This window comes from Malaya genurostris, chromosome 3 (assembly GCF_030247185.1).
Source record: "Malaya genurostris strain Urasoe2022 chromosome 3, Malgen_1.1, whole genome shotgun sequence".
Classification (NCBI taxonomy): Eukaryota; Metazoa; Arthropoda; class Insecta; order Diptera; family Culicidae; genus Malaya; species Malaya genurostris.
The window spans coordinates 53,544,307-53,571,056 of NC_080572.1; the positions used below are offsets into that span (position 1 = coordinate 53,544,307).

General features: G+C 37.6%; 1 protein-coding gene across 4 annotated transcripts in view; it reads right to left on the minus strand.

The window, feature by feature from the left end:
* Positions 1 to 26,750, minus strand: part of LOC131439659 (protein CBFA2T2) — a 230,787-nt gene that overhangs the window by 109,819 nt on the left and 94,218 nt on the right. For 3 of the 4 annotated variants that reach the window (XM_058610956.1, XM_058610953.1, XM_058610954.1), the window contains one exon: positions 4,638 to 4,716. In XM_058610956.1, coding sequence (XP_058466939.1) covers positions 4,638 to 4,716 — 79 coding nt within the window. Of the gene's footprint in view, positions 1 to 4,637; positions 4,717 to 4,833; positions 4,858 to 26,750 lie in introns of those variants that run through there. The other variant, XM_058610955.1, reaches the window with a different exon arrangement.

A 26,750-nucleotide genomic window follows, 5' to 3' on the forward strand; every position in this document is an offset into this window, starting at 1 on the left:
TTGAATTAGTTGATTTTAATAACAAAATTTCCAAAATAACTATAAAATTAGTTAAAATTGAGCATTTACTTTGCTGAAAAAAATTCTTATTTTGGAGAATGTGTTTAGTTGGTGAATATTCTGGACACAAACCAGCAATATTTCAATCCAACATGAAATTCTCATTGACAACTAATTTTGTTATTAAAATCAGAAAATTTGTTTCTATTTATCTATCACCATCATTGCTGAAAGACAGCACAAAGAAAACAAAAATGAAATTGGTTTTATTAATAAGTTTATTAGCCAAAAACTCATGACACTTCTCAGCAAAACAATCCATTAAAAAGTTAAAAGGGACAGTCTTGTTGAAACTGCTTGCAAATTGTTTAGATGTTTTTCGCATGTGTTATGATATATCCATATAAAAATTTCTAAACCGATATGTAAAAATGACGTAAACTCTAAGTGGGAAGTGTATTTATTCAGAATTGGTGCGCATATGAAGAGATTGTGCGTAATAATGTCTTTAGGCGGAACAGTGAAGTGAGTTTCGAATGTTGCACTCTAACTGTATATGTCAAATGATGTTTTTTGTATCTTCCAACCTTCCGGGTCACGCCGTCCGGTGTACTACTTGTATTCGGTTTTTGTTTTCCGAGTGCTCAAAGTTTTCAGTAAGAGTCGATTTCGCGAATTCGAATGAAGAAAACAGCGATTTAGAAGAAAAAATTTCAAAAAGAAGTTTATGTTTCGCTTAAGTCTTTTTCTCCAATACATCATCGCATTTATACCTGCCACTATAGAAAAGATAACCGCGACTGATTTTTTTTTCGGTAGTAGTGTGCCATCTAGTGGCTAGTAGTCATTACGTGTTAACGTTTTTTCGGTGACAGAGCGTTGTTGGTTGAAAGCAACGTTTTATTTCTCTAATTCAACTAAAAAATTAGTTGAATGGATATGATGTGTGCCTTAGCTAAGAAATGACAGCACGTTGAATTGGTGAATTCAACTAAAAAAAATAGCCATTTCAACAAATATTTTATTATTATTAAGGGAATTAGAATTAAAAAATCTAAATTAGCAAAAGTAAGATTTTTTCAGTTGTCTCAAAAAATAACTAACTAAAATCAGAAAATCAACTAATTTTTTCGCCAAAATACTGATTTCGGTCTTTCCGTGTGAGAAAATTTCATTCCAGGAACACTTTGAGTGTTCAATACCGAATACAACAACACAAATGCGATTCTGTTCTGGATCTTCTGAATCTCCCCAGTGGATAGCAACGAATACTGAAATCCCCTTCTTGAATTCCAACTGAGCCAAGCGAGAATAACGATAATTATTTTGGAACGTGCTTCCAGCGCAATCTATCGTCTTAGCACTATCTCACGTTCTACACCCGCAGTACCACCATCATGAGCAATGTTTCACCTTTCTGTACCGGGTAGATTCGGATCGGTCGTACGGGGAAAAGATGGATGTTCAATTGGCCCGAGGCCATCAAACCACCATGTCATTGCTCATGAACCTCGTGTGAGCCATCCGTCGGTGGGGTACCTGCTGGCGGACTGTATAACTGTACATGCATGCTTTAATGGATTGACCCAACCAAACCAAACCATCAACGAGGTCACCCCAAAGGTGTGGTGACTGTAGCACAGGATGGTACAGTGCTGGACGGACGGGCGGACGTTCAGACCGAGAACCACTGGTTGGGTGATGAAATTTGCTATCTCGGTCGGTGCAGCTGCTGGTGGGTAAATAATGGTAAATTGTACGACAGGGATGGTCACTTCTACCCGATGGCGCAGGATACACCCGTCCTGGCATCGGTACATACTGTCGTCATCGATTACTGTGGAAGCTGAGGGGTTGATTTAGCATCCTTTATAATTCTATTTTAGGGCCAGTGGATTTGTCAATGTATTTGTTGGTTGTATATTTAAAAGTGCGATTATTATTTAGTTTCTGTTCAGTAATTGATTAAGATGTCATAGTTCACGGTGTAATATTGTCCGTTCTAATGAAATATTTTTACTTACGTTGTACAGTTTCGGTTTTCTTTGTACATCTCTATCTTTTAAACATTATAAATATCACATTTAATAAAATAACTACAACCTACAATCCCAACAAAAAAAAACAGCTATCAAATACTACCAAAAAAGGTGGCTGTTTCAATTATCTCACGGAACCTACCTCTCCCTCTGACCCACGTTGATATAAACCCCAAAGTACTCGAGCATAGATTGTTGGCTGGCCCTGGAGAGTGCTAAATTTATTTCCTCGTTATGTCAATAATAGTATGACGCCACAGTTACCGCCCATCCGCGAGGAACATCTGCTACTCGATCGACATTTTCTCCCGCGAAATTAACAGCTGTTCATCACCACCCCTCTTGGTTCGTATAATCGATCGGTAGAGAGAATTATTGCGGTCCCGGTTCGTGAAAACAAAAAGTTCGTTTTCACAAAAAAATGCTTTGTATATAGAGTAAATAGAAAATTGTGCAATTCATGAATCTATATAGAAAATTGCCAAAATCTGATCCAATGCAAAGTCTATATACTGAAATGTTTTTCACTTCACTGTTATTTCTAGTTCATTATCCTTTTACGTGCATTGATTGCTTGTCAGAAACGGGTTCATGCGTCATTGTTTTTTTTAACTCTTCATACCTCAAGTAAACCGCTACAACTTTAGGTTGCAGAAATCAGCATGTAATTCAGTTTAATTAGTAGTCCAAGAAGCTTATGTAACTGGTTGAAATTTTAAAATATTATACAATTGTTGCAGAATTGTTATTTATACTGGATATGTTGAGAAAGAACATATGAAAATCAATTGAAAAACTTATCACGGTTAAGCTCACAATACGAGGTACTAAAAAAATCATTGTAGAACAAATGGTGCGAATCACCAATAATTGTTTTCACTATTTTAATGAGATATTTATTGCGTATACAAATTTTCACTGCCTTCAGTGATTCATAACTCGAATAAAAACTATTTTTATCCTAATTATTCGTTACGTTAAGTAATTATTCAAAACGATTCAAAAATTGGATCAGAATCTGTCAATTTTTATGGCTGCGTCCTGTTGTTTACACTCTACTCTTACCATTCGTGTTATTCGTTTTCATTGATTTGTTTCGAAATGCGTGGACTTTCAGCAGAACAACGTCGAAAAATGGTGTACAAATGGTGCACAGAACGCGGACTGCCACTGAGAAAGATAGCAAAAATGGAAGGAATAAGTGCTAAAGAACGTTTGAATCTTCGAACCTATAAGAAGCAGAAACAACCAAAACGTCTTGCTTCTTGCCACTACTCGAAATCAACGGTAGAATGGTATACTACCAAAAATGTCACTTTCGTCCCAAAAGACATGAATCCACCAAATTGCCCACAACTTCGACCGATTGAAAAATTTTGGGCATTAACGAAGGCACATCTTAGGAAACATGTCTCAGCAGCCGAAACCATTCAACAGTTCGAAAAAGATTGGTAAAAAGTGTCAGAACTTGTCGCCAAGAAGTCTGTACGGAATTTAATGAGGAACGTTCGCAGGAAGGTGCGCCAGCTAGTCTACAATGGCTAAGTAGCAAATGTTGAGAAAAATATTCTGTTGTTGTAGTCTAATATTATCAGTATATCGAATAAAATTTGAATATCTAACACTTGTGAAATATTTACAGTGCGTCCATACTTCCTGGGACAGTGTTTACAAGAGCATGTCATATTATGTGGTTTGAAGATCTCATGGCATGTAATTCGAAGAAATAGAACAAAACTGTAAACTGATAGTCGCAATTCCAGAAATGCTTTGCAGATCATCAGATTCGACCTTCTCCGATTTGGATGAAACTTTGCACATGGCTTGAGTATGGCAAACCATAAGTTTTGAACCGATTGAGAGGTCAATCCGACTCACGACTGATTTTTAAAAAGGGCGTATGTATTTTTGCATTTCACCAAAATTGCCATTTTCAAATCGTTGTAAATCGGAAACCGATAATTGTACAAAAATGGCGTTCAGGAAGAAGTTGTAGGGAATCGATTGGGCACTATAAAAAAATATACACTGAAAAAAAATTTGAATTTTTTCTCAATAATTACAAAATAATATGAAAAAGTTAAATTAAAAAAAGCATAGCTGAAACTTCTTCATTTTTGAAAAGGCACGGATGAGATAGCCATCAATCTGTAGGTTTTAATAAGAGCTTTAAAATAAAAATTATCAAAAAAAAATCGAAATCCAGATTTATTTTTATTTTTTTTTTGGTTCATTTTAAAATTATTGAGAAAAGAAATCAAATTTTTCTCAGTGTATATGTTTTTAGAGTGCCCTATCGATTCCCTACAACTTCTTCCTGGATGCCATTTTTGTACAATTAACGGTTTCCGAGTTACAACGATTTGAAAAAGGCAATTTTGGTGAAATGCAAAAATACATAACCCCTTTTTAAAAACCAGTCGTGAGTCAGATTGACCTCTCCATCGGTTCAAAACTTATGGTTTGCCATACTGAAGCCATGTGCAAAGTTTCATCCAAATCGGAGAAGGTCGATTCTGATTTTGTCACTTTTTCGTCTACTCATTCCTGGAATTGCTCTAGAAACACTCGATTATATAATGTCATAAAGATGCCTACCTTTAACTTTACGGGAGCTGGTCTCATACGTATCTTTATCCGGTATTTCCTCTTTAATTGCTTTTGCATCTAAAGCCATCTGAAAAATAGCAGAGAAACAAAGACAAATAGTTTGTATCACCGTTTGCTGTTCCAGTAAAAGCATGAAATCTAAAAATGATTGAATTATTTCGACGTGAGAGCTATATTAGATTACCTTTAAATCATATTCTTGCACGTAGAATCTAAAACCAAAATGATGTTGAATTTACGATCCGAAACCCTGCATATGAGAAGTTTGAGTACATAGCGATTTCAACAAGAGAGATTATGTTTTGATTTCGATAAAACCTCAATTCAACTCCAGCCGATGTTTCTAATCTCGAGATGTTTGTTTGTTCGATTTTTTATTTTGCTCCCTACACACACTTTTTATTGTTTTTGATGAAAACCGAAAAATCATTTCTGAAAGAAACGAGATTCTAAATGAACACAACAAAAATAGTTAAATTATGCAACTGTGAAATCCCACGGTTCCGTCCATAAACAAATCGTACCCCCGTAATGAACAACAACCAAACTAAAAACTTCCTCGCCTACCAGACGAAGCAAACCACGGACAACCACACTTCTTCTTCCTTTCTGCATCGCGTCGCATCCAAACCGATTAAATTGACATTCAACCCCTTTTTGCAATTAGAAAACCTGTCAGCGACACGTTTTGCCATGATATCAGCAGCGGTAGCAAAGCAATACGCGGGAAAAATAGTCACCCAACCGGCAGCATTACCGACGAGCGAAAGGGATGGGAACGGAAAACTCGCAACCACCCGCACCCAACGGCCGACGGATGGCGAGTGGGTGGTGTTCGGGAAAAAACAAAAAAGTTCACAGCTGCAAGAAACAGCGGAGCAAAACGAAAAACCGTCAAAATCAAATCAAACCAGAGTGTTTCCACTTGCCCATGCCGAGCCATCACGGCACACACAGGCACAAGTTACACGACAGACGCGCGGCGGCACTGCTCGGCATGGCCAACAGCAAACACCGGCTGTCGGTTTTCCCTAAACATTCGCCCTCACCCGAGCCTTGTCACGAAGCTCTACGAGCTCGCTACACTGCTGTTTCTGGTACCGGATTCGACGGGTGCCACTCACAGACGATTTCCCGAGGACTTCGCCAACTGCGCGCCAAGCCCACACACACTGTGTCTGCTGGGCTTGCCGAGCTCCGGGATGAAATGGTGATGGTATTCAAAAGAAAGATTTTTTTTTCAGTTTTTAGGGAAAATCGAATCTATTTACTTATACCAATGAAACAATTATCATGAAATGCCTCATAAAATATTTCATAAATAAACGTTTTTTCAGTGGAGGAGGAAAAGTTTTGGGATGAAAACGCTTCATGATATTCGGAATATTTAGAAGCAAAATTAGATACAGTTACAGATACTTATGCAATTATTGAGAGGTATATTGAATACTGCTAAAAAAGCTCGATTTTGACACGTATTTGAAATATCGCATTACCATCGAATTCACCTATACACAAATTGATGTATACGGACTGTCTCTGAAATATACCTGGAATAAGGTTATGAATTGTATTTATTTCTTCTTCTAAATCGATTTCACACTCTTAAAAATTATCCCCCTCCAACGAATCGTACTTTATAACAACGTTTTTCTTTCAGTTCTCAAAGCATGCCAAATATGGTATGGCCTTCAGCACCTTCTTCGATTAGGCTCTTATCTCTTCAATCGACTAGAAGAGTGTTCGCCATAGTAGCCTTTTGAGAACAGCCAGCTGTCACACGGAACCAAAATAGACACATACTGTGGATGATCGATATTTGTTGAATTTTTGGCGAAAAACGTAAAATAAATCCAGTGGTGCGAAAGCCAGTCGTTGTTGGCCCACAATTCTGGCTTCTTGAGGAGTATACCTTCACATTAATGACGCATTATGCCTAACCAATATTCCTTGTTGACAGTTTGACCGGACACCAATCCATGCTAATTAAAACGAATCGATAATTGCCGGTCGAAATGTGAACATGTTGGAAATATACGCATAATTACTGATTTTTTCAAAATTTATTTATGAATAATGCGATTCGAGATGTATTGTAAATTATAAACAAACCTATAAATCTTCATGCATCAATTAATAGCGACACTCCTTAGCTTTTTTGTGATAAAACATATCAAGAATGTTTTGCAAATTATCAAATCAATCGAAACAAAATTAGGGAAATCATAGGCCTTTATCACGTACTGCGAAGACGCAAGAGCTCGGTGCCAAGTTTCGGAAGCATGATAGCGATTGAAAAATGAGAAAAAAAAGAAGCCGGAAACAACGAAGTTGCAGCATGGAATGTACTTTATAGAGCTTTATTGACGATTGAATCTGAATTGAAAAAAATAATTTCTTCGATTTTATAGACATACGCATTTCACTCGAACGCAAGTTTTCATCGAAATAATAGTGTTTTTCGATCCATTAAATCCTGCACGTCCCATAATTTTTCGAGGAACAAAACTGAGAGGTGAACATGTAACTGAGAATGTGAGGCGAAGGTCTAGAAGTTTCGTTGTTTCGAAAATAATTTTCAAATAACATTTCAGAGAAAACAAAGTAGTTTAATGTTCAAAATTATTCAGAAAAATCTGTATATTGTAGTATTATGTATAGTTCCGATTTAAAAAAGCGGGTGGGTAATGTCAGAGACATAACTGGATGTCGTGAACACGAAAACAAATGACATGTTCCTTAACACTTCCGAATATCAATTAGTTGATCAATTGTATGAATTATGCAAGCATTCCCCTTTTCCACATTTTTCGCAAAAACAAAGAAGGCTTCACTTGATCTCGATTACTGTGAATTTCACACAGCGAAAAGTGCAAAAATCTAACCAAACTGTTCTACATTTGCACTAAACTGAGGATATTTTCTTTCGATTTGCGAACAACACATCCTAATAGATCTTCAGAAAACTTTTAGAGCCATTAGAACGGCTGATTTTTTATAATGCTTTCCAACGATGCTTTTTCATCCATCGAAATGACTGGCATCTGTGACGTAATCGCTCTTGTCGGAAGCGAAACTAGCTTTGCAAACGGCACAAAATACATCTGCTCGCATTGGCGATAGAATCCAATCTGATTAGATTTTTGTTAGGAGCTTTCTTTTACGTGATTTCGTTTGTAGCTTTTTCACTAATGGGCGGTCAAAACGGCTATAAAAATAGCCGCATACAGAATTTTTATGTTGATTATTTCATTTCGGATTTGCATAATTTTTTGAAAAAAAAACTATCAATATGCTGTAGGGATTCATTTCCAGCATTCAGAAGGGTCAAATTGCGTAATTCTCTACGATATTAAACTCTGGAACATTTTTCGCAAAAAAAGGCTTCACTTGATCTTCGATTACTGTGAATTTCACACAGCGAAAAGTGCACAAATCTAACCAAATTGTTCTTGATTTGCACTAAACTGAGGATAATTACCTGCGATTTGCGAAAAAACAAATTCTAATAGTTCTTTAGAAAAATTTTAGAGCCATTAGAACGGCTGATATTGTGTAATGCTCTCCACCGTTGTTTTTTCCCAATGCTAATGACTGGCAGCTGTGACGTAATCGCTCTTGTCGAAAGCGAAACTAGCTGTGCAGACGACACAAAACACATCTGCTCGCAGTGGCGATAGAATCCAAACTGATTCAATTTTTGTTAAGAGATTTCCTTTTATGTGATTTCGTTTGTAGCTTTTTCACTAATGGGCGGTCCTAACGGCTATAAAAATAGCCGCATATAAAATTTTGATGTCGATTATTTCATTTCGGATTTGCATAATTTGATGAAAGAAACTATCAATATGCTGTAGGGATTCGTTTCTATCATTCAGAAGGACCAAATTGAGGAACTCACTACGATATTCACCACTTTTCGGAACATTTTTCTTGAACGATTTGTTGTACAGCAGCAGCTATTTTCTTCTCTTCCTCAGAACGCGTTCTGATTGGCTGGTGTTGACATGGGTCAAATGAGATAGGTTTTTCAATAGTGTACTATTGAAATACTTCAATGCTTTTGCTATACACGTTTAAGTTGAAAAATTTCGATTCTATTGGTTATATAGATTATATAAATCCTTTCACAGATCACTGAGTTATGAGCTTTCAAAATACGAGAAAGGCATACGCGCCATATGAATTATCCTCTTTGATACTCGTTTATACCAAACATTTCAGAAAAGTTTAATTTTGAACTATTTGAGATTATGTCACACAACTGAAAATTTTATCATAAAATTGTGATCATATTTCCGATGGCATGTAGCAAAAATTATGTTGATTCGTTAGCTACAACAAGAGATATTCACGATCAAAAACTTATCACTCTCTCAGAGGGTAAATTTTGAAAAGGCACCCCATAGTAAAGTAAGTCGTATTCACGACAAAAAAGCCGGTATTACATATTCCTTCCGTGGAATTTGACCGTTCTGTTTCATCAGACTTCGCAGCCGATTCATAGCGTACAGAGTCATTGCATGGCTAGTACTACGATCCTACTGACACTAAGAATCCTTCCAGGTCGGGGTTCGAAGATATGACAACTGGCTTGTAAGACCAGCGTCCTATGCATTGAACCGCTAATCCGATGTAAAGAGTATGATAATTAGTATCAAACTCTTGAAGTTACGATTAGCGTGAAGGGTGTACTGATACACGGAAAAACCGAAATCAGCATTTTGGCGAAAAAATTAGTTCACGGAACGACCGAAATTAGCTCTGCGCCTAATTCGTATTACTGTTTGTGAATCAGTTGATTTTAACAACAAAATTTCCAAAATAACTATAAAGTTTGTTAAAATTGAGAATTTACTTTGCTGAAAAAACTTTTAATTTTTATAGAATGAGTTCAGTTGGCGAATATCCTGGACAAAAACCAGTAATATTTCAATCCAACACGATATTCTCATTGACAACTAATTTGTTATTAAAACAGAAACAGCACAGCACAAAGAAAATAAAAATGAAATTGGTTTTATTAACAAGTTTATTAGCCAAAAACTCATGAGAAGTGTCAAAGCAAAACAATCCATTAAAAAACTAAAAAGGACAGCCTTGCTGAAACTGCTTGTAAATTGTTTAGATGTTTTTCGCATGTGTTACGATATATCCATATATAAATTTCTAAACCGATATGTAAAAATGACGTAAACTCTTAGTGCAAAGTGTATTTATTCAGATTTTGTGCGCATTTGAAGCGATTGTACGTAATAATGTTTTTACGCGGAACAGTGAAGTGAGTCTCGAATGTTGCAATCTTCCAGGCTACTCCGTGCGGTTTGGTACTTGTATTCGGTTTATGTTTTCCGAGTGCTCAAAGTTTTCAGTGAGAGAGTAGATTTCGCGAAGTCGAATAAAGAAAACAGCGATTTAGAAGAAAAATTTTCAAAAAGAAGTTGATGTTTTGTTTATGTCTTTTCTCCAATACAACATCGTATTTATACCTGCCAATATAGAGAATACAACCGCGACTGAATTTTTTTTCTACAGTGGAGTGCCATCTAGTGGTCGCACTGTCGCACTGTTCCATTGACCCTTTATCACTGACTAGAGATTTATCAGATTATATAACAATTTGGAAATCGAGCTTCTGGTTACAAGATAGCATTTCAATGTACTTCGACTGGCTTTGAATTTTTTTTAATAGATGGATAAAGACCAATCATTAGTTTTACAGTTGGTATTTACTTATCGGAAACACTGAGGTCTTGTTTTATGCGGGGAATACGTTCCGCGCAAAAAACCGCATAACCTAAGAAATCCGCGTAAAAAAACCATAAACTAAAGATTTTTTTCGATACTAATTGTCTTGGAAATGCATGAAATGTCGAGATCTGGTGTAATCTCAAAAAAAAAAATAAAAACGTAAAACACACGAGAACAGCTATGGAAAATCATGCACGACTACTGATTACCGGACAAACTGATACGATTGGTCAAGGCTACGATGGATCGAGTGATGTGCGTTGTTCGAGTATCGGGGATAAACTCGAGTTTTCGAAACTCGCAGAGGGCTACGGCAAGGTGATGGCCTTTCGTGTCTGCCATTCAACATTGCTCTGGAGGGTGTGATAAGAAGAGCGAGGATAGACACGAGTGGCACGATTTTCAGAAAGTCCGTCCAGCTACTTGGTTTCGCTGATGATATTGATATTATAGCACGCAACTTTGAGAAGATGAAAGATACGTACATCGGACTAAAAGCTGAGGCCAAGCGGATCGGACTTGACATAAATGTGTCAAAGACAGGCAGAGGCTCGAGAGAAGATAGTGTCAGCCACCCATTACGAGTTCTGATTGGTGGTGATGAAATCGAAATGGTCGACGAGTTCATGTACTTGAGCTCACTGGTGACTGCCGATAATGACACCAGCAGAGAAATTCAGAGACGCATACTGTCAGGGAATCGTGCTTACTTTGGACTGCGCAGGACGCTTCGATCGACCAAAATTAGCCGTCGTACGAAGTTAAGTATCTACAAAACGCTGATTACACCGGTTATCCTTTACGGGCACGAGTCCTGGACAATGCTTGCGGAGGACCAACGCGCACTAGGTGATTTTGAACGGAAGGTGTTGCGAACCATCTTCGGCGAAGTGCGGATGGAAGACGGTACGTGGAGAAGGCGAATGAACCATGAACTGCACCAGTTGCTGGGAGGACCAACCCTCGTCCAAACGGCCAAGGTCGGGCGGTTACGGTGGGCCGGGCATGTTGTTAGAATGTCGGAGAACAACCCGGTTAAAATGATTCTAAGCAGAGACACGCGTGGTCTACGACTGCAAGAGTAAGAGTAAGTAAAAACGTAAAAAACGCGTTTCTTCAGAAATCCGCGTAAAAAAGACCTCAATATATAATATCTATGTTTAGACTCAAAACAGTAAAAAAACACAGCTCGAAAATTACTGCTGCTGTTATAGAGATGCAAAAATTGGAAGCGAGTGCACCTATTTTCATCTTACTCTTCAAGGCCTTCTATTGAACAGAGACAGCATATTTCACTCTAACTAATAGTTTTCGCATATGAGATGACTACTGGAGCTGAGATTACCCTTGATGAATGATACAACAAAAACTAACTTTTTCCCAGTATGCGGAACTGCTTTGTGTTATTTGAACTACCCTGGATTGTGAAGTAACTCAAAATTTCGATGCCAAATTCGAATTCTTATGTGAAGTAGAAGTGAATCGAAACGAACATTACGATTTGCGAATTTTTTAATCATCTTTAACAAATCTTTGTTCAAAAAGTTGAAAAGCTACCAGAAAAAGGCGGGTGGGTAATGTCAGAGACATAACTGGATGTCGTGAATACGAAAAAACTGACACGCTCCCATCACTTTTCCGAATATCTATTAGTTGATTGGTAGCACAGAAAAATAATCTTTAACGTAGTCTTTAGCTTATCGCTATCTTCTCTCTTTCTCTATCTCTATCCCCTTACAATCTAAGACATATGAACCGATACCATGAATTGTAACCATTATTACTGACTCTATGTAAAAACTCCCCCCCCTTTCCCCGAAATGCCCCACCTTATATCTCCCAGCCACCCCCAAACCCCTACCCCAATCTGATACATACCCGGTGAACGACCATTATTAGGTTAAAACCGGGGGTAAATAAACGATATAAATAAATAAATAAATAGTTGATTGGTTGTATGAATTGTGCAAGCTTCTCCTTTTCCACTAATAGAGTTTGAAGCGATGCACCTACATTAAAGTACAGATTAGTTACAATAAACAGCTACTATTCTACAACTATATATTCCAAACTTGAAACAATTCCTTTTTAATTTTCTGTAGTTTATTTTTATTGAAGCTATGAAGTTCGAAGATATAAGATTCTTCTCGAACTTTCAGTACGAGACAATTGTAATGGCCTGGTCTGAAATGTATCGACGATCTTCGGTATGCAAGAGTAATTTTAATACTAGTAATGATAATAATAATAATAGAAGAGCTTACTCTATATATATATATATATATATATATATATATATATATATATATATATATATATATATATATATATATATATATATATATATATATATATATATATATATATATATATATATATATACACCCAAACCTCCATTTACGTAACTTATATACTTATATATAGGCAAAGGCGCCTCTTTGACACTCGTTTATACCAAACATTTCAGAAAAGTTAAATTTTGAACTATTTGAGATTATGTCACACAACTGAAAATTTTATCATAAAATTGTGATCATATTTCCGATGGCATGTCGCAAGAATTATGTTGATTCATTAGATACAACTGGAGATATTCACGATCAAAAACTTATTACTCTCTCAGAGGGTAAATTTTGAAAAGGCGCCCCATAGTAAAGTAAGTCGTATTCACGATAAAAAAAACATGTTTTATTATCAAAAAGTAACTCTTATTTTGGAACTGTTTATTAAACATGTAAATATAATATAGATTTATAATAAATCAAATCTGAATTGTTCCACTTGACGAGTAGTAGAAATAATATATTAAAGAATGGGCGTTCGGTCAAAAAGTTTTGGAACCACTGATATACAGCTTTGTGAATGAATGCTGAATCGTCAAATGATCGAACAATTTCCAACTACTTACAGTTACAGTTCGTCTCCCTCGATTGACTGTCACAATTCTAGTCTTACAAGTAGTTCCACTTCCCTTGCCCTTCCATTCTGCCCACGTCCGGGGTTGCGCCCAAACCAAAATAACAGATGATTTATGCAACCACACCATACCAGCCGATCGTTCTCACGTGCGCATCAGTGCCATTTATCCGATCGTTTCTGTGTGTTTATTCGGAAAAATTTAAATTGTAACATGTGTTGCTACTCAACAACCACGCCGCTTCTACCGAGTTTTGCGGGTTTGCGAATTTTCATTCTCTTTCTCCCATTACACTCGCACTCGTATTGTCGCGTCACTCATTCTCTCGATTCATAGTAAAAACAACTCATCCAAAGCACACATACACTCTTTCTCTCTTCCTGTGTCGACTGCGTCTTCGTCCGGTCGGTTTAGGAAAACCCTTTTCCTTGAACCGCAGCCAACCGACATAGCAAAACAATCCTGACCGAGCGTGGAAGCGCCTTAAACAGTTGCACTCTCTAAACGAGGTACCCAACCCATCGTAGTAAGGATAAAAAGTAAACTCTCCCCTTATTTTCCCTTTCCGAAGAAAGCATGTAAACAGCCAGTATTATCAGCGGAAAAGGTTAGACCATACGCTGCTGCTTCAGCTACTGCCGATTGTGCACAGTCTGCGTGGGAACTGGAAAACATGCGAGAAAAAAATTTTCAATGATCGATGGGGTGCTTTCCAATATTTCTGCATCTAGTAATAGTTAGCGCAACGTGGAGCATTCATTAACCAAATACAACTTTGTCTTCGAAATATACATGAATTGCGAACAGTTCATAACAACACGAAACCTTGGAAAAAAACTTGAATCAAATTGCTGCTTACAATTGTGATCGATTCAACGATACGATATAAAACATGTAAACTGTAATTTCACGACATGGTAGCAGTACCCTGTCAGAACTGTCAGTCAATTGGAGGCAATTGTTCGCTGGTTTCAGTGGCGTATCTAGCGGAGCGCCAACCAATCCTCGAGACCATTTTTTTGCTCATCCAAGCGATCTCTCCGGAGGCCCAATTTACTCGGTACGCCATGGGTTGGATTCTATTTGATATAATGATTTCAATGGAAATAGTTGTGATAACTTCTGTAACTGATAGATAAGTAGTACAAAAGTAGCTTGATTATTCAGCAACTCGAAAGTTCGAGTTTGCCTATCTCGTATTTTTAAAGCTCATAGCTCAGTGATCTGTGAAAGGATTTATATAATCTAACTACCAATAAAATCGAAATTTTTCAACTCAAACGTGTATAGCAACAGCATTGAAGTACTTCAATAGTACACTACTGAAACACCTGTCTCATTTGAAACATGTCATCACCAGCAAATCAGAACGCGTTCTGAGGAAGAAAACAAAATATCTTCTTCTGTACAACAAATCGTTCAAAAAAATGTTCCGAACAGTGCTTAATATCGAAGTGAGTTCCACAATTTGGTCCTTCTGAAAGGCAGGAATGAATCCCGTACAGCATCCTGAGTTTCTTTCAATGAAATGCAAATTCGAAAAAATCGACATGAAAATTCTATATGCTGCTTTTTTATAGCCGTTAGGACTGCCCATTAGTGAAAAATCTACAAACGAAATCACGTAAAAAGAAACCTCTTAATAAAAATTGGATCAGTTTGGATTCTATTGCACTGCGAGCAGATATATTGTGTGTCGTTTGCAAAGCTAGTTTCGCTTCCGAAAAGAGCGATTACGTCAGCTGCTAGTCGTTTGCATTGGTGATAAAACAACGAAAAGGGGACAACGGTGGAGAGCATCACACAAAATAAGGCGTATCAACTAATTGATATTCGGAAGTGTTAAGGAACATGTCAGTTGTTTTCGTATTCACGACATCCAGCTATGTCTCTGACATTACCCACCCGCCTTTTTAAGCGTCAAGCCTTTTTTTGCATTTACATGAACTGTCCGAAAATACATTACTCGCAGATGAAACTAAAACGTTTATACTGTAAACTTGTTTTAAATTATCACTTACATGGAACGGCCACTACGTTACTGGCATAAATGACGTTCATATACCATTGAAAATTTTCAATATGAACCGTTTCTGGTGAAATGAAGTGGATTTTTGTTCTGCGTTTTGCTGTCTTCGTTCTCTGCCAAGTGACGGCATTTGAATGCAGCAATTTTGTTTAAGTGATGGTACAAAACTTTAAACACACTTTACCCTATAATTCTGGAACGAGACCTTGCATTTAAATCCTAGTTTGTCAAAATCGGTTCAACCATATCCGAAAAACCTAGTGAAATTATTTGACACATACACACACACATACACACACGCTGACATTTCTCAGCTCGACGAACTGAGTCGATTAATATATGGCACTTTTCACTAGACGCTTTTTAAAGTGATTGCATATCAGAAAGGCAGAAAACTAAGAATTTTCTGTAATTTTCATTATTCAATTCAGTAAGATTCAGCGTTGACTAAGTGGAAAGATATATTGGAGAAGCTAAATGAATGAGAAACTCCCAGAAAAGATTATTTTTTAGAAAAAATACGCTCATCGCGATCCGTGCATATGCGGTGCATAAGCGTACATCGAACATGGTCTAAATCCTAGCCGCCTCCCGACCGGTATCATATATCCCAACATCTTCTCTGTTCATCAGCCAGCAACACAATTGTCTTCTTGTTCTATATCTATTCTTCTGCTCAAGCACTGGGTAGGAGAGTATATGTTTAATCACTCGCTGCCGTCTCTGTTGTACCAATCACTGGCTGGCTCCTATGAAGGCTGTTTGATAGTCTGCTCTTTCCTACCAGAAGCAGATTGGTACGAGAAACAAAATTTCCTAACGAAATCTATTTTTTGATTTGCACGGTAAAACCTTTCTCCCCAAAAAATGAGTAATAACAGTTGAAAAGTCGTACAAAACCTGTAACAAATTTAGATAAAATATTGTTATTTACATATCAACGTTTGCCAAATTAAGTTATAATTATTGTTATTTTATTATTAACAATGTCAAGATTATGACTAATTTAACGAAACAACTACAGATACGATTTGGTTTCCATAGTTGGTCGAGGTAACATGGAATTTTAGAGTTTCTATTATTTTCGGATCCACGTATTGACACAGCTTTGCCCCGTACATATTTTTTTGTCATAAGATTTTTCGAATGAAACAGGATGCACTTTTTTCAGTACAGCTTCCATACCTGTCCTATACGACTCGGATTGCCTGTGTGATAGCCGGCCAATCTGAATTCTCATTGGTTAAAATTCGTAGTTTTTTATTCAACAATATATTTCATAAGGCACACTGCCTTAGTCCCGGGTTGGCGGTTCAATGCATAGGACGCTGGTTTTACAAGTCAGCTGTTGTATGTTCGAGCCCCGACCTGGAAGGATTCTTAGTGTCAGTTGGATCCATAGTACTAGCCATGCAATCATTCTGTACGCTAAGAATCGGCTGCGAAATCTGTCGAAACAGAAAGACCAAATTCCCACGGTAGGAATGTAATGCCTAGACTTTGCCTTAGCTCTAGAATGCCGAGGGCAAAAATTTGTTGTTAGACAGTATTAATATACGATTGTCTTATTGTCCTTTCAATGTTTCCCTATGAAATTTCTTTGCGTGAGAGAACCTGACATGATAAATTGAATTTTATCATGATACCATCTCCGTAAACTGAGATGCATATAAAGATAATCAAACAAACACTTATGCCGTTTTTCATTGAAAAACACTGGTGGTGTGGATTTTGCACTTTCGAGCAGAAATGCACTCTGATTTGGACTTTCAAGCAGAAATGCAATATTTTGAGGGTGTTTCATTGCCATTTCTGCTCGAAAGTGCAAAACCAGAGCAATCCATGCCACCAGTGGTTTTCAATTAAAACGGCATTAGAAGCACCATAGAATAAGCAGTAGGCAAGACAGCTTATTTGGTTTTTCAGTTTTCGCTATAGAATGTATCTACTATTGCTAGAAAAACCGAATTTCGATTGGAGCCCCGGAGATTCCTAATGTTGTATACGATTTGACTCAAACCGAAGAGATCGAAAAATGACTGTTTGTGCACTACTGCGCGTTTTCCACCTTAGAAAATTGGCGCCCTAGACAAAACCAGATTTGCCGCCCCCATCGTCCCAATATCAGACTTTTTTTAGTTTTTTTCCTACATCGATCAAAGTGACAGTTCGGAATTTTAAACACAATCCTCCCTGTAACTTTGGATCACCTTTTATTTGGAACAATTGTTTGTGAACGTCGGTTGACCCACTTTGGAGGAAAATGAGTGAGCTCCGTTTTGGAGATTTCTATTCTTACTGTAGCCGAAGTCGGTTCATATTGTAAGTAACTTACATGACTTATACAGTGGAATAATTTGGAGTCCAATTGAGAAGATGTTTCTCTATTTTACTCCAAATTCAGACTCTTTGTAAAAGACTATAAGATCTTTCATGACCTATGCATTGGAGCAGTTTTGAGTTCAATTTAGAATTTTTCCCTCTTTTACATAGTCGTTCGTTACGACGGCATGACATTTCAAACTCTGTGATTCCGGAAGTCAGATCCGGTCAAAATTTAGAAATTCAATTGAATCTATGTTCAAAAAAATCGGTTCCGCCATCTTGGAAAAAAGTGAGTGAGTTCCGTTTTGGAAGTTTTTTACCACTATTTCCGGTACTCGCAGAACCGGACTCCGGGGACCCATATATCCGACCTGTGAAATAGAGAAATTTATTTATAATTTTTGAGAAATTAGATCTTCTTTACACATTCTTCTATACAAGCAAACTATTGAATTTGCAGTTTTTTTCACTCGTCACCCTGTTATTCCAGAACCGGAAGTCGGGTCCAAAAAAACTACAGGGCAAGAGTGACTTTCATTTGAACCTAAGTTTGTTAAAATCGGATCAGCCATCTCAGAGACATCTTTTTAACACATACACACACATACGCACACGCACATACATACACACATACATACACACACACTCACACATACATACATTTCCTCAAACGCTAAATCAAATGGTATGTAACACTCGGTCCTCCGGGCCACGGTTCGAAAATCGGATTTCACAGTAAAGACTGTCCCAGAAAGTATGGACGCAACCAAAAACCGCTGCCATTTCGCAATGGTTCAGAATCTGTCAATTTTTATGGCTGTGTCCTGTTGTTTACACTCTTCTCTAACCAATTGTTCAGTTGTTTATTCGTTTTCATGAGTTTGTTTCGAAATGCGTGGACTTTTAGCAGAACAACGCCGAAAAATTGTGTACAAATGGTGCACAGAACGCGGAAATTGTGTACAAATGGTGCATAATCACGGACGACGAAACCTACGTGAAACTCGATTACAAATCCTTGTCGGAACCACAATATTATACGGTGCGAGAAGGGCAAGTGTGAAACCAGTCCGAGACATCGATTGCAGTCGAAAAATTTGGTAAGGAAGCTATGGTCTGGCAAGCAATTTGTAGCTGCGGTAAGATTTCGAAACCCTTCATCACCACTGCTAGAATGAACAGCGAAATATACATCAAGGAATGTTTACAAAAACGACTTCTACCCATGATTCGAAGCCACAAGGATCCTTTTGTGTTCTGGCCAGATCTTGCTTCTTGCCACTACTCGAAATCAACGGTAGAATGGTATACTACCAAAAATGTCACTTTCGTCCCAAAAGACATGAATCCACCTAATTGCCCACAACTTCGACCAATTGAGGAATTTTGGGCATTAACGAAGGCACATCTTAGGAAACATGTCTCGGCAGCCAAAACCATTCAACAGTTCGAAAAAGATTGGAAAAAAAGTGTCAAAACAAGTTTTGACGTCGCCAAGAAGTCTGTACGGAATTTAACGTTCGCAAGAAGGTGCGTCAGCTAGTCTACAATGGCTAAGTAGCAAATGTTGAGAATAATATTCTGTTGTTGTAGTCTAATATTATCAGTATATCGAATACAATTTGAATATCTAACACTTGTGAATTATTTACAGCGAAATCAAAGTGCGTCCATACTTTCTGGGACAGTCTTTAGTTGCATAGCTTGGTTTAGTTTACCGCCCCTCTAAAAACGAAGCGCCTGGGAAATGATATTAGTGATTGAATTCCACCGGCAAACGACTCTTTTGAGTTAGAACCGGCATTAAATAAACGATATAGAATAAATGATAGCATTAGCATTAGCATTAGCATTAGAGACCGCCCGTGTGTTGCTACTCCGTTATTGATCTGGACCAATTGAGATTGCAAAATGATTTTTGAAGCAACATGTTTGGGAATAACACATTGTTTCACACTGTGCAAACTATATTGATGCATGCATGCTGATCAATACCGACGCCGGCCACGTCCGAATGCAGATCTACTTGGGAGGGGAAGGATTGTTAGTTCGATGCATGTTGCTACTAGGAACCGAGGAATCCTCTGCATTCCCACATGCATCACAGGAGAGGATACTTTGTTAGTAAATGTTTTAATAATGTTATCATGTGTTTATTGCTCTCGGTAGCCGGCTACCAAGAATGTTTTAAAGTGTTATCATTTTAAGTGTTACTTTGTGCTGGCAATATAATGCACGAAACAGTCAATCTCCGAAATTGACAAAACTCCGGACAGACGGCTGTCGAGTATGCAGTCACTCGTTTATGCATCTACCTTTCGCGAATTTTTTAGAAATAAGTGTAACATGTAGACATCGCACATTTAGACGAGCGCCCATTCCAAACGCGATTCTGAACCACGTCGAGTCTGCTTTCCCAAACGAATATTTCAAACGCTAAATATTACCTATTGTTCGAACATAATTCACGTGCTTTATGTTAGGTTATGAATCTCTAGGACAGAGCCTGAAAACTGGCCTGTCCAGAAAGAAATGCATCTTCCTACTTTTTACCTGTGATGAATTTGAAGAATCTGCCAATGTTTCAGGAATGAAAGGGAGGATTAAAATATTCAACGCAATTTGAATTACAACTCATATGAAAGATTCAATCTGTAGAACTTGTTTTATGAATTTTTGATTTTTTAAATTTTCTAACTGTTTCGGTAGACTTTGTATCTTTTACCGAAAAATTATCTTCTTGCTTGCCTAAGTCAGTAAATTCGCTAAAAACGCGAACCGTAGAATAACAAAGCTGAAAATAACAAACGGAGAGTAACAAAGAAGATTAGAAAATACCAAATGAGGTGATGGGGGCATATCCGACAACGCATTAGGTCTCATCCCCTTCGAGTATATACACGTTTGCGTCCATCACGACTACGTGCTTGTTGTCCGGAATATGCATGATTGGACAACACACGGCAGAATAAATGTCGTTTTAATCTAAGCTATAACAAGTGGAAAATATTAGCTACAAATAAAAAATAATTCCACAAAAAAACTACTGGAAATAGCACAAAGACAAATTTATATTACTGGCAGCGCTGTTTGAGAGAGATCTGGCATGACAGCCCTTTAGGGATACATTTCGTAGCTCTTTAGAAATATATTATTAGAAAAAATACTCCCTTGTATGGCGGCAGTCATTCCTGTGTGGTAAAATATATCCTTCCAACCACGCCAGTCGCACCCTCAACCAAACCTTTATTCAGCACGACTTCACCATCACTGAAAATCAATAATTAAACTACTTATTTCACTAGAACTTTCTAAAATCACTGAAAAAACACTTTTTATTAGAGCAACACAGAAGCACTGTGTTTTCTTCTCCAGTGATGCCAGTTCTCTCCCTAAACGATATAGAATAAATGATAGAAACAAAAGTGACTAAGCTGTAGGCGTTCTAAAGCTGACCGCATTTCTACGTGTATGTTTTCTTGAATTTCTAATTTGCAGCCCTATAGAGAAAACAAGGATAAAGGAAGCTGCATGAAAAAGAACTTAGAATGTAACCCGATGTGGCGCATTTTTTCCCTCTCCGTTCTATTGTCTTGAAAATGACCAAACGCATTTTTTTCATTCCGCTTAATTTTCTCGGAGATGGGCTTAACCATTCTGTTTCAACAGACCTTGCAGCTGATTCATAATATACAGAGCATACCATTGACACTACGAATCTATCCGCGTGCATTTAACCGTCAACCGAGTTCGAAGATCAAATGGTTTTCGATTCCGGGAATTTAATGGTATAAGTGACGTAACCGACACACTTCTTTATATTGGATATTTTTTCCGAAAATGAATTTCGATACAGGTAAGCTTGTTTAAAAGCTATTATAAGGTGATTGATTAAATTCGGAAGGGTTATGGAAAATTCCGGTTTGGGAGTTGTAATCTCAAAGGTGACATAATCGACAAACCGCAGTTTTTTTTAATACGCCAACATTCTCGAAGTTGCCCTCACCGATTTAAAAAATCTCAGATAGGTTTGAGAGTTACTGGTAAAATGTTAAATAAGTTTACAATACTCATGGCAAACACTATTTGTTCCGAAAGTGTACTCGTATAAGTGACGTTATCGACAAAATGTACTTTTTCTTTCTGCATTCTGATTTAATTCAAATATTTTTTTTTACAGATACTTTTAGTTCCGCGAATGTTTCCGAAGAAGCGATGTTGAACTACGCTTTTATGAATTGAATAAATGTTTTACTGTAACTGTTTAAATGGCACCACTAGATAGATTGAGTTTTTGGTTTTTGTCTCCAAATTTGCACCTTATTCAGCCGAAGATATATTTTCAAAAATCCGAACAGGTTCGAAATCTCTTTAACAATAGTTTACGGGAAACTGTTCATCACCAACAAAAAATCGAATGGTTCTATGTGTTCAAATCACACGTGGGAACCAGCATAAAAAGGATAGTTGCATTTCCAAAGTATCACCCGTCGGACATAGAACAGTACAGAACAGCAATGACAGGCTCATGTGGTTGCGCCAGAAAGAGTACCATCATATCAGTCCGAAGGCAGCAATGACATTTCGAACGTAGAGCCCAAAATAGAACCTGCCAGCTGGACGGTCATCGGTCATGGGACAATCGTGTGTTTGTGTCTACGAACGTTGATGTCATCACAGAGCGGGGGTGGTTGGTGCAGATGGAGCTTGTGCTCGTTTGAATATCATCAGAAGAAATGAATAAAAAAAATCCTTCAACAACAACGACATCCGGTCCCGCAGCGGGTAAACGACGAGGACCGCGGAAGAGTAGTAGAATGAACATTCGGCATCAGTGGGCGGATGATGGGATACGAACACACGAAGCTAGCGCGCACTGGAATTAGATTAAAAACCAAATGTTACGACTGTTTGTGACATGTTTTTATAATTTCAATTTTTTCATGTTTTTTCTTATTTCGGGATTTTTTTGCGTTCACTGAAAACGGGGACATGCTGCTGTGAGCAGGATTCTCTTCGTCCTGCTGTCAGCGATTCTGCAATGGATATGAGCACAGAGAGGTGAATGTATTTATTTTTTTATCATTAGTATTCTTTGGTTTGAAACGTTCGTTCGGTATCCGCTGAAGACAGCTAGACATACAAAGCTAGCCTGTGTTCCTTTGGCAAATGACATTATTCGCATATGCACGATAACGAAGGTTTTGTTCGGTGAAATGCGACCTGGAGGACAGCTCGTGTGACAGCGGGTGGTGGGAAATATGTGTTCGGAACAGAAGTAAAGGTAGAATTTTTAGAAATGAGATATGACATCTCAATTCTAAAAATTCTACCGCAAATTTTTAAAGGGAAAACACAGTTTTTTTAGTCTAGCATCGTTGCAAAACAGTTACCTGTGGATGTTGGGGTAATAAATAAATGATTGTCCGGAAGAATGAAGGGCAGTTCGAATTTTTCTATTCAAATTATTAACTAGAATCATCACAGCTTACTTCGCGAATGGGATTATTATGATCGATAATTAAGTATCCATCACTCGAGGTTGCATTGGAAAAAAGTTTGCAGTTTGCAACCTCTGCCTATCATCCGAAATTAAATTAAGCCATAGCCCGCCACATCTGGCACTGAAACCGGTGTAACCCGTAAAACTCTCAAACCAAGATTTACGACATGTTTTTTCTTGCTCCAACTTTCAGTGTTTTTTTTTTTCTTCGCTTTTCCATGTTGCCTGTCGGTTTCAGATCCTTCCTTTAAACAAGCGCAAACTTTGAATGTGCCACATACACTTTAGTTGGTTTTGGATTTTTTCGGTAATCCAAATTGCCACGTGTCACCTGCTACCTTTATTCGACTTGCTCTGAGCGTGTGTACATACCTAGCTGTAGCGACACGAAGAAAGTCGTAAGGAGTGGAGAAAACTGCTAAGCTAGCCCCGTAATATGTTGGTACCTACCCCTAGCGGAGCAACTGCGCTTACCCAAGATACCGGTTGGCATGCGGTGCGGAAGCAATTGCGAAAACCTCCCTCGCGCTCGCCAGCGGTATTAGCAGCAGCCGGAGCTTGAACATAACCTATATTAAAATATCGTTCTTCATAAGTTTTTGACAGATAGAACATATGCGCCCGCACTCAGGAACTCGCCGGCTCCGACTGTTGTGCGCCACTCCAGACCTACCCTGGCTTGGTCTGCGCGCCCACGTTCTTCGTTGCGGCCGGTATGTCCTTTCGGTATGAATGTGCGGAGGTGGCGTCGTAATATTAATGGATCGAAATGGATGTGGAACTTTTTCCTCCGGTGCGCTGTATCCCCATTCGTCGCTGAGGTAGGGACTAGAACAAATGACACCACCAGTGGCATCAGCAGCAGCAGTAGTACCAGCAAGTGTCGCATAAAACTCTATCATTCGATTCAGTATGCCACCTGTTCACAGAGGCAGAAAGCATTCAATACGTAACCCATTCGATACCTCCACTAATGTTTAACACAGTTTGTTCGCGAACTAATACATGTATTTGCATGTTTAGGTAGCTATCTTAGATTTACTATTTTTTTCAATTATAGAGGTTTTAACCTGAGGGTCATTCACCTTTTCGGATCAGAAAAACTTTCTGGTCCTATGTGCGGGGTCGGGAATCGAACCCATGTGGACAGCGTGAAAGACATCGACTTATCCACTGAATCGACTTAAGTTTTCACAAGCCAATTACAGCATGCCATAATGATGACATCTTCTTGATTTCTCTCGCACGGCCGACGGTTTATCTCAAACCTCACATATCATTCAGTAGCAATTCTACTTCATTCGATGTAGAGAGGTTTTGCGTCATGTATGAAAAAATACCGTACCGTATTACTCATTTTATTGTTGACTAAAATATTTTTAATTTTTAGACGCAATGTCAATAGGACCCTTCGGTGAACTCGGTTTGCCGTCAGCTTCGCTACATGGTAACTAACACAATGTTCGTTTAAATATTAATAACATAGCTGAAAATCTCTTTGAGACAAAAAAGGAACTATATAATAATTGTATTTAAAAATTATTTTCAAAAAAATTGATTTTTTTATATTTATTATTATAAACTATTACATTATATTTATTAACTTAATTATTTTCATATTTTACGAAGCATTAAGACGAAAGGAACAAACTTTTTGTGAGGACGGTTCACACATATTTTCTTTCTAGTATTCTTACCGTTTTACTTACCGACACTTTTCAATGATTATCGACACTTTTTAACGAAGGGTCAATAAAATTACACTGTTATCAGTTTATTTGTTCACGGTTACTGATCCAACATTTTCGATCAAAATATATGCAATGTTTTAATTAGTTAATTAATAAGTTTGGAAGTTGTCTTCCTGTTATTATTATAATATAGAATTGTTTCATTTCTCCAGGTTTATATCTTGAGGTTATTGGTATCCAAAATTGATCTTTTAAGTAACTTTAGAATCATATATGATGACGTCTAGTTGAAGGCATTTTTCAAAAATTTACTATATAAAAGGGAAGGGAGGGGTTCAAAATAGAATCAATGATCATGAAAGAATCGAATTGTAAATATTACCTTTCGCTAACAATCTAAACGCTTGAATTATATTCAGTTCTTAATTTGTCAATTGAATAAAAATCAGTTTTTTGTTTAGTGCATCTACCATCATCTTTGTTTTTGTATTTATTATGGGAACATTAGAATGGCATCACTTTTAATGTAAATATGCTTGGTCGTGAACGAATTGCAACCCTGTAATTTTTTTTACGTAAAATAAATTACCTAAAACCAAACCAAAAATTAGACTTGCACGTTTTTTTTTTATTCATAGTATTGACGTTTGGATTCTAAGCACTTCGTTCACGTTTCTGGAAAATACCTTCGAAAATTTTTATTTTCTGTCGTATAGTTTGTTTATATGCCCAGGTCAGCGGTTAAATACATAGGACCAGCGTCTTACAAGCAAGTTGTCGTACCTGGAAGCAAGGATGGCTTTTATCGTATCAAAGAACGCTCACCAGCAACTCTTCACACGATTGAATCAGTACCATCAAAGAGACACGGATATCATCGCAACAATAAAAACCTGGCATGGCTCATTTAACATAGAATAGACACTTGTGCGAGAGCGAATTTCTCTCGATGACATTTCTGAGAATCAAAGGTTAGCACGCTGCTGTGAGGATCCTCTCTGAAGCAACAAAAGGTCGCTTATTCTTGTTTCGCTATCCGATACAGGCAGTTGATAGTTGCGATAGAATCATTTTACTATTACCGCTTATTCTAACTATGTGCATATAAACTTTGTATAAGTTGTGTCTATGAAAATGTCGGTGAATGCTCCATCCAAGGGTTTTGAAATATTGCAATCTAGTATGAGAATCTTCAAGTTAAATCATCGATTCGATTTTCTGCGATAATTGTCAACTTGCGATTCTCTCTTGGGAAATTCCACACAGCACCAATCATTATCAGACTGTAAATTTTTGTAAGGGCCGTGAAATACTCAGAGTATGAAGTGGAGCGAAGAAATGTAGCAAAATTCTTTCACGGTTCATGCATTGAGAGACTCGAGTCTTGTAGCATCTTCTACCGGATTGAAAATGTTGTATACTATATATATAGCAATATAGCAGCTTCTGTCAAATTTTCGGCAATCACCTACACTGCCTGGAAGGATTCTTAGTGTCAATAGGATTGAGTACTTGCCATGCAATGAGTATTTTTCAAGTTAACGTAGTTAAGTAATTTTCGTCCGCAAGCACTTATGTTGTTATGCCTTTCCAAAATCGAATTGTAAACAGGGCTGTTAATTGTCAGTCATGTCAAATGACCTTGACAGACTGACTAAAATCATCGTCAACTGTAATCGGTACGGTCAAAGTGTCTGTTAAATGAGATACTCGATAGTTCTATGACCAAGTAGAAGTATACTCAGTCAAAGACAGACAGACGACTTTTTTGTTTTGTCTCTCATTCTCCTATTCCTTCTTGAAGTAAAAAAATTCCATGAGAGTACTAACATAAACATAAATTGATAAAGTTCATTGTTCTTTGCAAAATGTCATCAGACTTCGG